The sequence below is a fragment of the Cydia strobilella genome, chromosome 12 (genome assembly GCF_947568885.1).
Source record: "Cydia strobilella chromosome 12, ilCydStro3.1, whole genome shotgun sequence".
Classification (NCBI taxonomy): Eukaryota; Metazoa; Arthropoda; class Insecta; order Lepidoptera; family Tortricidae; genus Cydia; species Cydia strobilella.
Window position 1 is genome coordinate 5,983,086 of NC_086052.1, and position 15,556 is coordinate 5,998,641.

At 36.3% G+C, this 15,556-nt stretch overlaps 1 protein-coding gene across 1 annotated transcript in view; it reads right to left on the reverse strand.

The window, feature by feature from the left end:
* The window catches only part of LOC134745994 (metabotropic glutamate receptor 2-like), a 254,614-nt gene that overhangs the window by 67,944 nt on the left and 171,114 nt on the right, over positions 1–15,556 (reverse strand). Inside the window, exons 2-3 of the mRNA XM_063680159.1 lie at positions 13,548–14,134; positions 11,764–11,906 (exon numbers count right to left, since the gene is read on the reverse strand). Coding sequence (XP_063536229.1) covers positions 11,764–11,906; positions 13,548–14,064 — 660 coding nt within the window. The 5' untranslated portion in view covers positions 14,065–14,134. The remainder of the gene's footprint in view (positions 1–11,763; positions 11,907–13,547; positions 14,135–15,556) is intronic.

The following is a 15,556-nucleotide window of genomic DNA, read 5'->3' on the forward strand; positions in this document are numbered from 1 at the left end:
CTAGTCGAACTAACCAAACCAATAAATTAATACAAATTAATAGTCAAATACGAAATAAACCCATTTGCATTTCAATATTTACGATATTGAAAGAAAAGGCTAAATAATATTAAATGAATACGCGTAATAATTGGCACGAAAACGTAATATTAGTATAGGAAATTTCCGAGCATAAATTAGTTAAGTTATATTGAAAAAAACGGGTAATAATCTATCGGCAAACAAGAATGCAAGTAGGTACTCACTGCCTTTTGTATTCCTTATCGCTATGCAGCGCCCGGCCGCTCGCTTATAGATAATTTAGATGTGTAGTTATAATTTAAAGATTTTAACTTGAAATATTACGAAAATTAACCGATCCTTAATGCGGTTTATTGTTAAATTCGATTCAGGGGGATATAATCTACACAATAATTAATAAAACAACTATAAGAAGGCAGTAGTTTAGTCACAAAGTTACAAATACCTATAAGGGGCAAACAAAATGGTTCGGACTCACTCTGACCGCTCGCTTGTTGCTATGCGGATTTCGCTTGTAATCACTGGCTTACTTTACACCGTCACGTCACCGATTTTTGGGCAATCCATAAAGAGATCCTCTTCTTAATGCTTAATGTGGCAGAAGATCCTGGCTAGGCTTCAAATCTTAAGGCATGACGTCCGGGTCGAAAGGACCAAAATCTATGGTTGATGGTTTCTTCGATTAAAACATGTTTTCTTGATGATTCGTTTAATCGTAGCAGTTAATTAATTACATGCATTTTGGCTAGTTTTAATCAAAATTAAAAGGGACGCAAGTACGTGCGAGCGCGTCAGTCTCGTATGTTATCTGGTTGCAGCGCTGGCCGCGTTGTCCTCTCAGAGGTGGGGAGGACTTCCGAAGAATCCCGTTCCTCAATGGCTGAAAATGGCCTGAATGGCTTCGAGAAAAGAATGGTACGGCCGTACCATCCTTTTCTCGAATTCATTCAGGCTATTTTCAACGTTCTGTAATTTTGTGATGACTAAAGCTAGAACCCTGAATATATACATAGACTACATAGAGCATAATTTGATTTAGATATATTCTCAATAACATTTAATTTGAACTAGTAGTTTAAGAATTCTTGCACGTCTAATTTCCTTAGTTTTGTCACTGACACACACCGATCATCATAATTCTAAGGTACTTCTAGCAGACCCACAAGCTCCAAATTTGAAACGTAATTAGTTCTTAGCTTATTAAGCCAAAAAAACCTAAAAATACTGCAATATCAGTCAAGCTTTCAACATTTAATATCTGCATAAAGTAAGTTTCTAATCCTATAGAAATATATTCGATAGCAAAGTTACGTTTGCAGTTCCTACAATTAGTAGGTTTAAGCAAAGATAGATATAACTCCGTAATAGATAGATACAGTCTAAGGAAAAAACGTGCCTCGAAAATCAAGAAAATTTGATTCTCGTTAAGAGGGCGCTACTAGTTTTGGCCTACAGTCGTATAGATGGCGTTGATGGTTTCGTTTGTTATTTCACAATTTTAACGCATATCAGTGAAAGAACATGGGTCAAAATTATAAAAATAATTAATGCAAATAAAAAAAAATCATTTATCTATATTTAAATACATTTTATCGTATTTTTATAAATCTTCATTTTTAGTTTTAAAGTGTGTCGACAGATGGCAGTGAATTTACTGGGGTTACAAAATTTACTATGACAGTACCGCTCTAGTATAAGTTACTCTATGGTTTAAGTAAAGGTACACTACGATGTACGATGTGAGTATGAATGAAAATGTGTATAATTATGATATGTGTATGAGTATGGTATGGGTATGAGTACCTGAAAAAAAGGACTGCCTACAAAAAGAGAGGAGATCCCATCAAAACATTAAATGTAAAAAGATGCAAGTCTCGCAACGCATTTCTACTACAAAAAAGTTTAGAGATGTAATGTGAAACTAAGTCGGTTATTTTAATCAGTGCCAGGGGATGTTAAAACCGTAACAATATTAGATTCAACCTTTATTGTTTTAATACATATAATGACTTGGCAAAAGAACTAATTTTACTTTGTAAACGTGACTTAAACTTTGTCATAACAGTGATTGATGAATACGTAGTTCAAAGGTGCAAAATACAAACATAGTACTTTGCTGTAACTGCAATCGCATTTCGATCGCAGTCAGTCGTCGGACTGCGGGGAAACCAGTATAAAGAACGACTCATGATAGAAAACGGTTCGGGTCCGGGCCGAGACATCAGACACTTATTTTTCTATAGTTTTCCGAAATATTACGGACGTCAGGGAAAGTAACAGTGTCTCTGGTTTCATACAGACCCAGGGGCCGTGGCCGAGATGACGATAACTGCCAATCGAAAAATAATAATATAACATGGTGACAGATCTGACCAAAAATAATAGGATATGCGTTTTCTATTGTCATTTGGTTAGGCCCGGAGGTCTGGTTCTCGGGGTATAATGTACAATCAGCAATACTATGCTATATATATATATATATTGTTTTATGTTTCTTTTCGTACAATAAAGAGTTTTACTACTACGAATACTACTATTCGCTTAGCAACTTTGCATACAAACTTCTATGCAGGGGGGGGGGGGGGGTACCTTTTCTCTACAGCTGACTACATAGGCGTACGTCAATCTTGAGTTTACATTTTTAAGTAGGAATCAATTAAGTAATGAAATAACGATTTTGTGCCATCAAACGCAAGAAATATAAGTAATTCATTACAATAGTATTCCATTTGTGGTAGGTAGCATAAATAGGTTGTTAAAATTAATGAACAGAATACTTAGGTAATATTAAAAAGCATTACGTTTTTTGTCGATCTTATTACAATAATAACTATTGTATAAACTTTTGACTCCCAGCGCTATGTAAGCATTTGGAATTAAAGACGAGGGCACCATACATCACCTTACGCAGGTAATTACTTAGGGAAGATGTCGACTCCGATAAGGTTTAAATCGAAATTGATACTGCTAAAAGGGGGCATGGTTAAACAACATAATATGGGAATGGCACCATTCGGACACTTTTTAGATTTAGATTTTTCAAAAATTGGTCTTTAAAGATAGATTGCTCAATTAGTTATTATAATATTGTCTTTGGTTACCGCGACTGTTACTCATAAAATAAAACTATGAAATCGGATTATATCACGTATATTGAATTTATAATACAATCCCGTCGTTTCGAACCCTTTACAGCGTTCGTGGTCAACGGGTGACTGGGGAAAAACAACAATGTGGTACCCAGATACAAAAATAATAAACCATAGTAAATTAAAAACCATAGTAAACTATAAACTCAAACTAAAACTTTTTAGTTATTATAACATTCTGTTTACATTCCGTTCCCTACTCAGAAAGTTAGAAGTGATTACTTTTATAATAAAAGAATTAATTAAATTTTTAGTAGAAACTCCCAAATGTACGAATTTATTCCACCGAGGGGTTACATTCGAGCATAGGTATAGGATGTAGGGGAACATTCAGTTTTCTGATGTTTTGATCAAAATATAATCTGTCGAGCCATTTCCGTCAGTAGAAAAAAGCGGCAAATTTAAAAAATGTAGGCGTGAGGGTAATCTTCCCATAGAAAATTTGAATTTCGCGCCTTTTGCTACTGACACGATTTGCTTGACCAACTATATTTAAATTCTTTAAAATACTTTAATTATGTTGGCTGAATGAGTAGGATGCCATTGACTATTGGGAGTTTTAGAAAGAAAAAGTAAAAAAAAATTAAAAAGTAAGAGGCAATCATGCTGATTTTCGTGTTATAATGAAGATAATTTATCTTAATATATAGGAGTTTTGTTAAAATATAGGAGTTTACGTAAATATTTCAATCTAAATGGTTTTCGCTAGGGGTTATTTATCTTCACACATGTAGTCTCCGATTGCAAGTAAGTCCTAAGGAAAATAACTATTTCAAATTTTAGGTATCTACGTCAAACTCTGAGAAAAATGCATTTAACTGATTTGCAAGACCGAAGTGATCCCATAAGTGTTTCGTTTGTCAAAACAAAGTTTTGCACGGAACACTAAAAATCATGGCCTTAGGTCTATTAGGTACTTTAATTACTGATTTAGCAAAATTGCCTTGTCTTGTTTGTTTCCTCGCATTCGATATGAAAAGTAGTGTTTAACTCGGATGAACGGCACCATTTCCGTCTCGGACTATTGGCGCTCTTACCACGTTCGAGCTCCAAACTACCTCGACAGAAATGGGTGACGCTTAAGCCTTGGTTAACAATCTACTATATCGCTCTACTTCAGCGCGAAACATCTGAGAATATGGTCCGAATATTTACTGCCGTAACAATGACTGTATTAAATGAATTAAGCTACCCCGTGTCCGAATGGTGCCAATTTATACCTAACTAATACATATGTTTAACGTATTTCCTTGCCACTGAACGATGGGGTATATAACCGTGTTCCATTTTAGTAGATACACTAATTAATGACCAATGAGAAAGCTGCGTGAAATAGGATTAATTTAACCCGGAGACCCACGGGTACAGCTGGTACCCGAATTAAATTTAATACGCATTAATACGTATTTTAGTCTTGCTAATAAATCAAAATATTGTTTAATGTTTCAGAGGTTGTTTAGTCAATCCATGTAAGAAGGGCAATGAAAATAACCACGAACAAAAATGACAACAACAAAGATAATCAAAACCGTTTTAAAAACAACAGGTTTTTTTTTCAAACAAACTCATGTCACACTAGGTGATTTAGCTTTTGCATTGTGTTTCGTTACAATATTGCAAACGTCAGAAACGGTATTGCGATTTTATTGTATGCACTTGGTTTGTTATTGATAAATAAAACGATCGTTCGCGTTTTTGATGCACTGTGAGTCGTTTCAAAGTGTGTTGTTCAAAGTGTGTAAGTTTAAAATTTGATTTTCGTTCCAGATTTATATTTGTCGGATTTCTTCACCGTTAACTTGACAACGCCAAGTTTTAAGGGCATGTTTTTAGCGGTATTAGTAGAATGTGTTACAAGGGAGCAAAATGACATATTTACGGCGAGGGCGTACATTGAATCCTGAACGAAGCGAAGGATTCTATAATACAATCCCGAGAGTAGCGAGGGATTCTAAAATATAATCCTGAGTGTAGTGATGGATTCAAGTGTTTACGACCAAATGTGACACATACTGCTTTTCACATCACCTATGAGGAAATTATTATGTTTCAAAATATTATTTGAGCTAAAAACATAGTATGCAAAAAATTATAAAAATGGTGTCCTAGAACAGAAAGTGTCACTTTGATCCCTCCTAGTGGTGAAGAAAAGTGCCACTTTGATCCCTACTAGCAGGGAAGAAAAAGCCCTTTTCCGAATATGCGACGTAAAAAGTTACTTTTTGATACCTATTATTTCGATTACGTTGTCCTATTTGTTATTTGTTTTATTTCGAGGGTGCGGAGTATTAGGGTCGGCAACGCGCATGCAGGCGTTCATACGCTACAGAGACTGCTTACCATCAGGTGGGCCGTATGTTTGTTTGCCACCGACATAGTATAAATTGTATGAGCGCGTGCAACCCTCGTGATTTCTAATCCATAAGCATACTTATATTGCAAGTTAAATAAAAGCTTAAATATAGTTAAATTCGCCATTTTGCACTTTTCTACTTTCTTATATCGATCCACGTCTCCCATAATGTTGCCTTAAGAGAACTCCCGAGTTTTCTCATAAGGCATGGCTATTCGTCACTGCGGCTAAGCCACATTTGTTCTAACAAAGTTCTAATGGCCAATATCAATAAAAATGCAGCCATTCTCCGCGTCGTGCAGCAATTTCTTCGTGCAGGGTGATAAATGGGTACACTACATAATTCCGTAAAATGTTATGCCGAATTTCAGAATACCGAATTTTATTATTCCGATTATTAAATGATCGACCTATCAAAATTCCGACTGTCGTAATTACGAATGATGAAAATCACGAAGATTTATATTTCCGAGAAGCCGAATTTTGTAAATTCCGAACCACATAATTCCGATTATAACAATTCCGATGGTGACAAACACCGAATTTAACAATTACGATTTTTGAAATCACGAATTCCGAATTGCCATTATTCCGATTTTAAATTCCGAACCACACAATTCCGATTATAACAATTCCGACTGTGAAAAACGCCGAATTTAACAATTACGATTTTTGAAATCACGAATTCCGAATTGCCGTTATTCCGAATTTTTAAATTCCGAACCACATAATTCCGATTATAACAATTCCGACAGTGAAAACGCCGAAATTAATTAAATTTACGATTTCTGAAACCACGAATTCCGAATTGCCATTATTCCGAATTTTTTAATTCCGAATGGACGTTATTTCATTTGAATATCACTTACAAAAGACCGAATTTCTGAATTCCGAATGGACGTTATTTCATTTGAATATCACTTACAAAAGACCGAATTTCTGAATTCCGAATTACTCAAACGAAACGTGTCTTCATTTGAATATCACGAATTTCATATTTCTGACCTTACAAAAGACCGGTTTTCTGAATTCGGAATTATTTTATTTCCGATCGGACAATGGTTTTTCGGAATTTAAGAATTCGGAACAACATATTTTTTCGGAAAAGTATTAAATCGGAACTTTAAGCTTTCGGTAAAATGACAATCGGATTTTAAAATTTTGGAAATAGCACATTCGAGATTTTCTTCCATCGTGTTTGTAAAAATCGTTATTTTGATATTTCGGACTTATAAAAAATCGGGATTATGAAAATCGTGCTTATGAAATTCGGATAAACATATTTCGGAATTATTGGGTGTTCCCGTGATGAATATATTGCACGGGCTCAAAAGTAACAAGACGTGATGAAGAATAAAAGTTAACCCTTATAAATGCATGATTTTTTATTTTTGCCTGAAACTAATATATGTGTTTACTGATTCTGGGGAGAAAAATAATTAAAACATGGATTTTCATTGCTAAATCAGTGTCAAAATTTACATAGGGTAAATCATAATTTATGTAAATATATACAATTATTGGTAAAATATATCAAGAAGAAATATCAAATAATTGCAAACTCAAAAAAAAAACCTAAATTACATACTAAAAATCATTAACTTTTCCAAATTTTCCGCCATTTCGTCTTTAAACAAATGTAACTTTTTTAAACTAAAATACTGCGCAAATTTGAACAAAACGTCAGAAAGTATATTAATTTAAGATCAAAATAATTATACACAAATCAATTTTTATCTACTTATGCATTAATTATAAGTTTTTTATTGTGTAGGCTGTATCCATCACTATGCTTTTAAGGGTTAAATATAATATTAAGATAATCACCTCAGCAATAAAAAGAAATATCATACACTAAAGAAAAAGTGTTAAAGATTCTAAATAAAAAAACCAAAAACGTAAATTCTGAGATAAAAAGTGTTCTGTGAAAGATTTGGAAACCGCGCTCGTTTCCATGGAACCCAAAAATAATCCCATCCCGTTGTGAAAGACGAAGCTCTTACCCGATACACTTGAAAACATAAAGAAACTCAATTTATTCTTAAATACGATTATCATCAGTCACGTATATCTACGTACACGATGCCAGCCATTAATTCGATCCAATCGATAACAGCTGCGATATTTACTCCCACGAATTCCCAAGTCGAACATGGAATGTGACAGGCACCTACTACAGTCCTATTACAACGTAAGATACCAGAGACAGGTGAGTAAAAATACTGTCAATTTTTGAGTTTATCTTAGAATCAGCAAGAAGTAATAGTTTTCAAGTTTGGTTATAAGAGTTATCAGAGAAAAAAAATATTAATAAAATAAATCATAAATATTAATTTAATATTAATATTAAAATCTTTAAAAAAAGGCTAAGAGCTATGAATGCTCTGGAGAACACCTCTTTGGGACACTAGAATCTTAACTCGAATCGAATCTTAACAATGTAAATATTATCCTTCTGAACAAATGAAATATCCTTCTGATGAAATGCCTGCCTGAGCAATATGCATGGTTTTAATGAAAGCTCCCGTGTGACTCAAACATATTAAATTATTTCAAGGTATGTTATGTTAGGTCGAATAATCGATCCGTTTTGGGGATCATCGTCAGGAGCACCTAGTTACTGCACCGTCTCTAGTGAATCGCGCGACGCGTGTTCTTGGGTATCATATCATATCATATCATTTATTCAATGCAACCATGGTATTTTACAAAGATGTTAAAAGTCTAATTAAGTACAAACATGGACCCTACTAGGGTGTAGCAGTTTACATTATAATTATTCTTACCCAGTAGGTAGTGGTGAATAATTGAATATTGGCTTATAACTACAAAAGGAATACAATCTTAACATTTTTATTATTATATACTTAAGTATAATATTGCACTCATCACATATCTATACACAATCGAGGCTAAGATTGGTCTTGGAAGAAATCCTGCAAGGAATATGGGCATAACTGTAATAAGTAGGCCTTTAGTTTCTTTTATAAAAGTTGTGTTTTTTAATAATAATACGTAAGTAACTAACCCGTTTAAAATAATTTTATGTGTGGTCCATAGATCCCAGAATAACAATACCAGTTACCAGGGGCCCGTTTATCAAAAGCTTGTAGCTTGTAATACAAAACAAACAAAACAAAAGCTAACAAAAGCTGTCAAACAGGGACTTCCAACTTGTATTACAAGCTACAAGCTTTTAAGAAATGGGCCCCAGATGACTTCTGCTTGTGTTTATCAGTCCATATTATTTACCCGTCGCTGCTTATTACGTTACTAATTACGTTCTGGTTGAAATGGAACTACGGTCGTTTGCTTTAACGTTTCACGGTCCGTAGTTCTCTGCAGGATAATTCGTATTTTACTCCGTGATTGTTCATTTTGTCAAAATAGACTCATGGGACTAGGTTGTACCTTGGCGAGAAAAATAAGCCGTATTAATGTGAAAAACAAATATTACAAGCAGGGTAAAAATTCGCTAGCTCTCGTACAGTCAGTCAATATTAATGGCTGTGGTAGCGGTTCTGCAATACAACAACGTACCTAGGGCATGCTCCCGGGAATTCTCGAAACTGATTTTTCCCGAAAATTCCTGGGAACGGGCTCTCTCATCCAGTACCGGAACTGGTGAACAAATTCCCGGGAAATCTCGAAATGTCGGGAAATTTATAAATGTTATGTTATATCGATTTATGTCTAACTGCGAATTACATAGCTACCGAGGCCGAAATTATGTTGTAAATCTTTTTTTTTTCTAAAAACAATACTTTGTTCAACAGGGGTATGGGTACATAGGTATTCTATTTAAGACTAGGTACCTATTCGCTAACGTCTGCGTAACTTACTTTAAATACGTTTCGCTCGCTCTAATATGCGAGTACGAGTGAGATGCATAGAAAGTAAGTTATGCACACGCTAGCGAATATGTCAGTGTCAAAGTCGGCATCAATAGTAGCGGATTAAACAACGCGCTAAAAGTATCTGCATGACTATACAGTGGCTAAAAAATAAGTGCATTCCCATTGCCAGGGAGGTTTTAGGATTACACTGAGCAACTTTTAGTATGGGACCAACCACGAAATAGCGAAAAAAATATTTACCCTCCCATAGAAAATGGACCAGCCAAAATGTATGAAACAGCTAAAATTTTTTTTCGCGATTTCGGGGTTGGTCCCATAGTAAAACTTGCTCAGTATAATGCCAAAAACTCCCTGACAACGGTAATGCACTTATTTTTTAGCCACCGTGTACATAAATTATAAAATTTAAAAATTGAAATAAATGTCATATATTAAAGAAAAAGTGGCGAAGCTCTCCAGTAATGAAGGTCGGATTCGAACGTCTATAGCAATCCGGGCTAACGCCTTGAGCCCCTAGCGGGCTTGGCGGGGTGGCCTAGGGGTTCAAGGCGTTACCCCGGATTGCTAAAGAAGCCGGTTCGAATCCGGCCTTCACCAGTGTAGTCTGCCGGCCTAGCCAAGATGACGATCGCTTGCGGTTCGCTATCGAATCGCTTTGGGTCTCTCTGTCACTCTTCCATATTAGTGTGACAGTGACACTTGCGTTTCGTTCGCTACGGAGCGTAAGCGATTGGCATGTTGGCTACGCGGCCTGGCGGCCTAGCTAAGGTGACGATCGCTTGCGCTTCGCTATCGAACCGCTTTGTGTCTCTCTATCACTCTTCCATTATTAGTGTATTAGTGTGATAGTGACAGTTGCGTTTCGTTCACTGCGTAGCGTTGCGATCGGCATGTTGGCTGCGGTGCCAGATCCGCTATTTTTGATGCTGCTGACTGTATTACTGTAAGGCCTGTAAGGCCTGCATAAATACATGTTCGCGTCGCGACTTCCTGCTTTCTGTCACCTTCCTGAGTGGAACGTTTTAGCTTTGTGAATAGTAACATGTGTAATGTGTGTAATGTAATTTATGACTTTGTGAATCACGTGTTACGTCACTTTTTTTTTTCTCGCACTTTGTTCTCTTCAAGTCGGTGCAAAGTTGAAGACGGACTTCATGTCCCAGATGTCTCCAGTAGTTTACCGTTTCATATGCAACAGACGGCTGTGCGCTATAAAACCCCCGCTGTCTACAAATAGGGTATTTGACTGTATTTCAAATAAATTATTTTACACCATGCATGAAATAAAGCACCAGAAGATTAATAGAGAAACGTAGACAGCAGCACAATTTCTATTTTCAAACCCGTATAAAACTATAAAGAGTAGGTAATTTGATTGTGACGGCACAAGCTAGTGTTTCATATAAATTCCATGGTAGCAAAATCGTTTTGACAGTTAGAAAAAAGAAACTGATTTGACTAGTAGTCAAATACCCTATTGCATTATAACAGCACTAAATCAGTCAGGACTAATCGTGGTTTACGTCACACAAACATATTAATATATAGATATTTATGTTTGTAAATTTCGCAAAGTATAGAATTATAACGAACGAAGTCGCGGGCTAAATATTTTTTTTAAATGGAGTCCGCTTTTAAACAGTAGAGCTAATAGTAAGGTGATATACCAATATACTTGTAAAATCTGGCTTAGTCGAACTTAGTAGGATACCCGAAAGTCTTATGTAATACCTACTCATACTCAAGTCAAAACCCTCAACTTCAAAAATGATCTTAGGCACATTTTTTGGCCGGATCGGGTTAAGTTAGATGTCGTTAGCGAGACAGAATTTGGCGCTCGGCCAAATCCGTTTTTGACATGAGCACGCGTTCGTAAAAACGATGTGATAAATAAAGATTTATGGGCCCGAAGTTTTATAGCTACGAGTAAAATCTAACGAGTTTTAAGATCCAACTCGTGGGTTCTGTGTTGGCAGTGCTTTGTGTGTAACGTGTAACTGATGAATTTTGTTGTTTTATGCTTACTTTTAAACTTTGATTGAATGATGAATATGGCCCCCCTTCCCTCATATTTTCTGATTGTATCTAGAATATATCTCTTACTATAGGTATATAAGCGTGGATGTATGCCGTCTCTCATAATAATCTGTATATTACAACACGCACGTGCACGTGCATAACAGCACTATTCCCACACATTCGGTACCCACACACTACGCACACACATCCGGTGCGCACAGACGTTACCACATGCCACGCGATCGTCAAGCGTCTGGTTGAAACCAGAGGACCACGGAGCTCACGCCGAGCGTTGGTTAAAACAAATGTATGGCGATCAGCGTCAGCGTCGAGCGTGGGTTTCGTGAGTTGGAAATTAACTGACCTGTGGTATTTTGAACAGCCTAAGCAAGTTGGCGACTTGGACCGAAGTGACGCTAGATGCCGCTCCGACCACGCCGGATATCACCTTCCTCACCGCCGTAGCGTTGCAGGCGTATTCAGCGTCGTCGATGTTGCTTATCGACCCTGTTAAAAACAATATTTTTGTAACTAAGTAAATGATTTATTTTTACAGGTATTTTTTGCTAGTAAAGGGTAACAGGGTAGTGGTAACTAATTTACCTTCCGAATTTTTCGAACTTGCTTCCGAACAGCAACGGACGCAATTTAAGCAGATAAGCCAGAAAATCGTAATATTTTATTCTTTTCTAGGGTTCCGTACCCAAAGGGTAAAAACGGGACCCTATTACTAAGACTCCACTGTCTGTTACCAGGCTATATCTCATGAACCGTGATAGCTAAAAAGTTGAAATTTTCACAGATGATGTATTTCTGTTGCCACTATAACAACAAATACTAAAAACAATAGATAATGGTACGGAACCCTTCTTTAAACTCAAGTCACTCAAATCACAAAATCCTTTTTGACTCTACTAAACAATTTTGACTGTATCTCGTTTATATGCACAATGTGCACTTCAAACAACACGATATTAAAAATGTCCGCTAGCGACCGGATGGCACCGCCCTGGCACCGCCCCATATAGATTTACACAGCATGACAGTGACGAGCAGCTGTGTTAAAATGGTTACTGTTGCAAATTCTGCCGCTGACGCGATTGGTACTGAAGCGAATATTTTGCTAAGCGAGCAATTTGACTGACATATTTTGCTAAGCGAAATTTATCAGTCGATTGAATTGCATAAATTAGCATTAGCTTGGCCGCCTTTATAATTCATTGTGGACGTTTTCAACACCGGAATCATGTGGGATGTCTACTAAAATGTAAGAATGTTGGTTAGCATCTTAGCATAGGTCTTTGGAACGAGATTCGGCTAATGTTGGCTTCATATGCCAGTGATTTCACGTTAACTTATACGAGTAAAGCCTATAAAGTGCAGTATTTATTTAGGTAATATGAAATGACACTTAATAAACAACCAATTCTGTCTTTCTAAAGACTGATACGGAATATTAATCGCCGGGTACCTACTGTAAACCGCATACAGATATATTTACGGTTTCAATATTGGTGGTTTACCAAATTAAATTTAAAGGTTATTGTTGCTTACTAACAGTACTCGTTTACTGTACTCGTTTAAATTATAGGCTGAAACGAAGTGTTAGTCTCATCTTTCGTTAGACAGAGGTCTATAAATTTCCAGGCTTGAAAATAGAAAGGCTCGATGCTAAGCGAAATCAGAGGTTGGAACGCAGCCAGCATTGTATCTTTTATACATCGATCAAACAGTGAGCAAACTTGAAAGAGTTTTATTGCGAACGGAATGAAACTTTTTAGTTTCTGTCGTAGTCAGGAGTTTTAAAATAGAATTTAACAGATGTCACGTTTTATATTATAAATTGATTTATATTATTCTGTTTTTTTATTCCGTAGACTAAAATGACATTTCATGTGGTACTAAGAAATGTCATGTCTTACACATGAAACGTCATTTTAGTCTACGGAATAAAAAAAACAGGTATACGAACTGGTTTGGGTTCGCAAAGTTGGAAATAGGTACCCGCATATTGACAAAATAAGTGTTATTTACAGCTGCAGAGTAACAAGATAAATAAGGTTTAATATTTGACACTGGCTGCCTAATTGCCTATGAATGTTAATCAACTTCTTGCATATAATAAAGTAAAAAAAGTTATTTTATTACCTTTGATAAAATCCACTGCCATCTCCAGCCCATAAGTATCTTTATCGCAATCATCCAAAATATGAGTGCCTAAGGTCACACCAGGGATCAACTTTAAGTCATTGATATAATCCAGGGTATACAACATCGTCTCCAAAGCTTGGACACCTCCCTGCGGCATCACTGGCCCACATGTCATGTTATCAGATCTTTCATGAACCATCATCAGTCCCCCTAGCACCAGATCGCCTTCGATGACAGCCTCTCTTTTTATTGGCCAATGGAGATGTTTCTTGTCCTTCATTTCTCCAAATTGATCGTTGGACATATTCATCCAATCACGTTTTCTCTCCTCTAAAACTAAGCTCTGGTATGACAGGTCATCGTTGAAGATGGGAAAGATGGCGAAGTCCTGGGTTTGGTCGGATTTATGTCTGTGACGATGGTGGTGCTTTGAGTGGTGGTCATCCTCCGGTCTCATTTCGGTATGGTGTAGGAGCAGCAGGAGCGGGAAGGCAGCCAGCCAGTGGCCCACCATGGTGCTTTTCTCATGCCACCGATATCAAATGCTTGGTCCATGATGTTTGGCGAAGCGTGTTCATTTTAATCTGGAACAAGAAAATGTTTGATTAGATACATTGATAATAATAATTTATTGATACGTATAGTTCGATAAAATGGAAGTAAAATTGAGCTTATCGCGTGGTGACCTTTTGTAGTACCTTTGCTAGAAATAATAAGCTTAATGTTAAATTAGACTGAATTGAATGTTGGAATGGCTAAATATAATAGAAGAACTAACGGCCTAGAGCATAGGTCCCCAAACTTTTTTGGGCCACCGTCCACTTACAGACGGACAGACAGACAGATAGACAGACAGCGGAGTCTTAGTAATAGAGTCCCGTTTTTACCCTTTGGGTGCGGAACCCTAAAAATGTATAAAAATATCATAAAATGTATATACATATGGATTAATAATTTTTTAAATTTGTATTTATTATTTTTATATGATTTTGACCACATGTTCTTTCACTTATATGTGTTAAAATTCTTAAATAACAAACGAAACCGTCAACGCCATTAGCTAAGAATAGGCCAAAGGTGTAGGCGTCATCTGTCTGAGAATCAAATTTTCTTGATTTCTGAGGCACGTTTTTTCCTTACTGTGTTCATCTTATACGGAGTTATATATAACTATCGTGCGTGCGTATATTGAAGTAAAGTCACTTTTGGCACTGACAGATCGGTATCGTACCGCTGTGACTTCTTATAAGCAGCATTGTTCGAATCGGGCCGTGGTATGCTTAAGTCATACGAACACAATCCGCGTAACTTCGATTGTGTGAGAGTAGCTTTTTAGCGGCACTGCGGGTTCGTGTGACTCTTAAAGAAAACTTTCGGAAACTTTTATCGTTTGTAAGATATAATATAACATCTCTTTTTTTGTTTTGTTCGAAACAGGTGAAACCAATTTGAAATATTTGAGCCGCTCATTCCAATACGACGGCTTCAATTGAATTAAAATAAATATACATTGCTGGACCCTGAAAAAGAAGTTGGTCAACAAACTACGGGCTTTTGAAATGTGGATTTATCGAAGGATGTTCAAAATTAAATGGACAGATAGAATAACAAATGTTAGAGTTTTGGAAATCATGAAAAAAGGTTTAGAAGTAGTATCAACAATTAAGAAAAGGAAAGCAGCATATTTTGGACATATATATAGAAACAATAAATACAATTTACTGAAATTAATAATTGAAGGAAAAATTGAAGGGAAGCGTGGTAGCGGTAAAAGGCGCACATCATGGACTGGAAATATAAGAGACTGATTAAAAGTGAAGAGCATAGATAGACTAATTCGCATGACTGAACATAGAGAGACATATAGACGTATGGTCGCCGACCTCCTGGACGGAGATGGCACGTGAAGAAGAAGAAGAAATATACATTCGATTCCGCTTTTTGTCCCAATCCGTAAAGCATCACATTCCCTACTAAAGGTATCTAAAATTCAAATTTGTCACGCT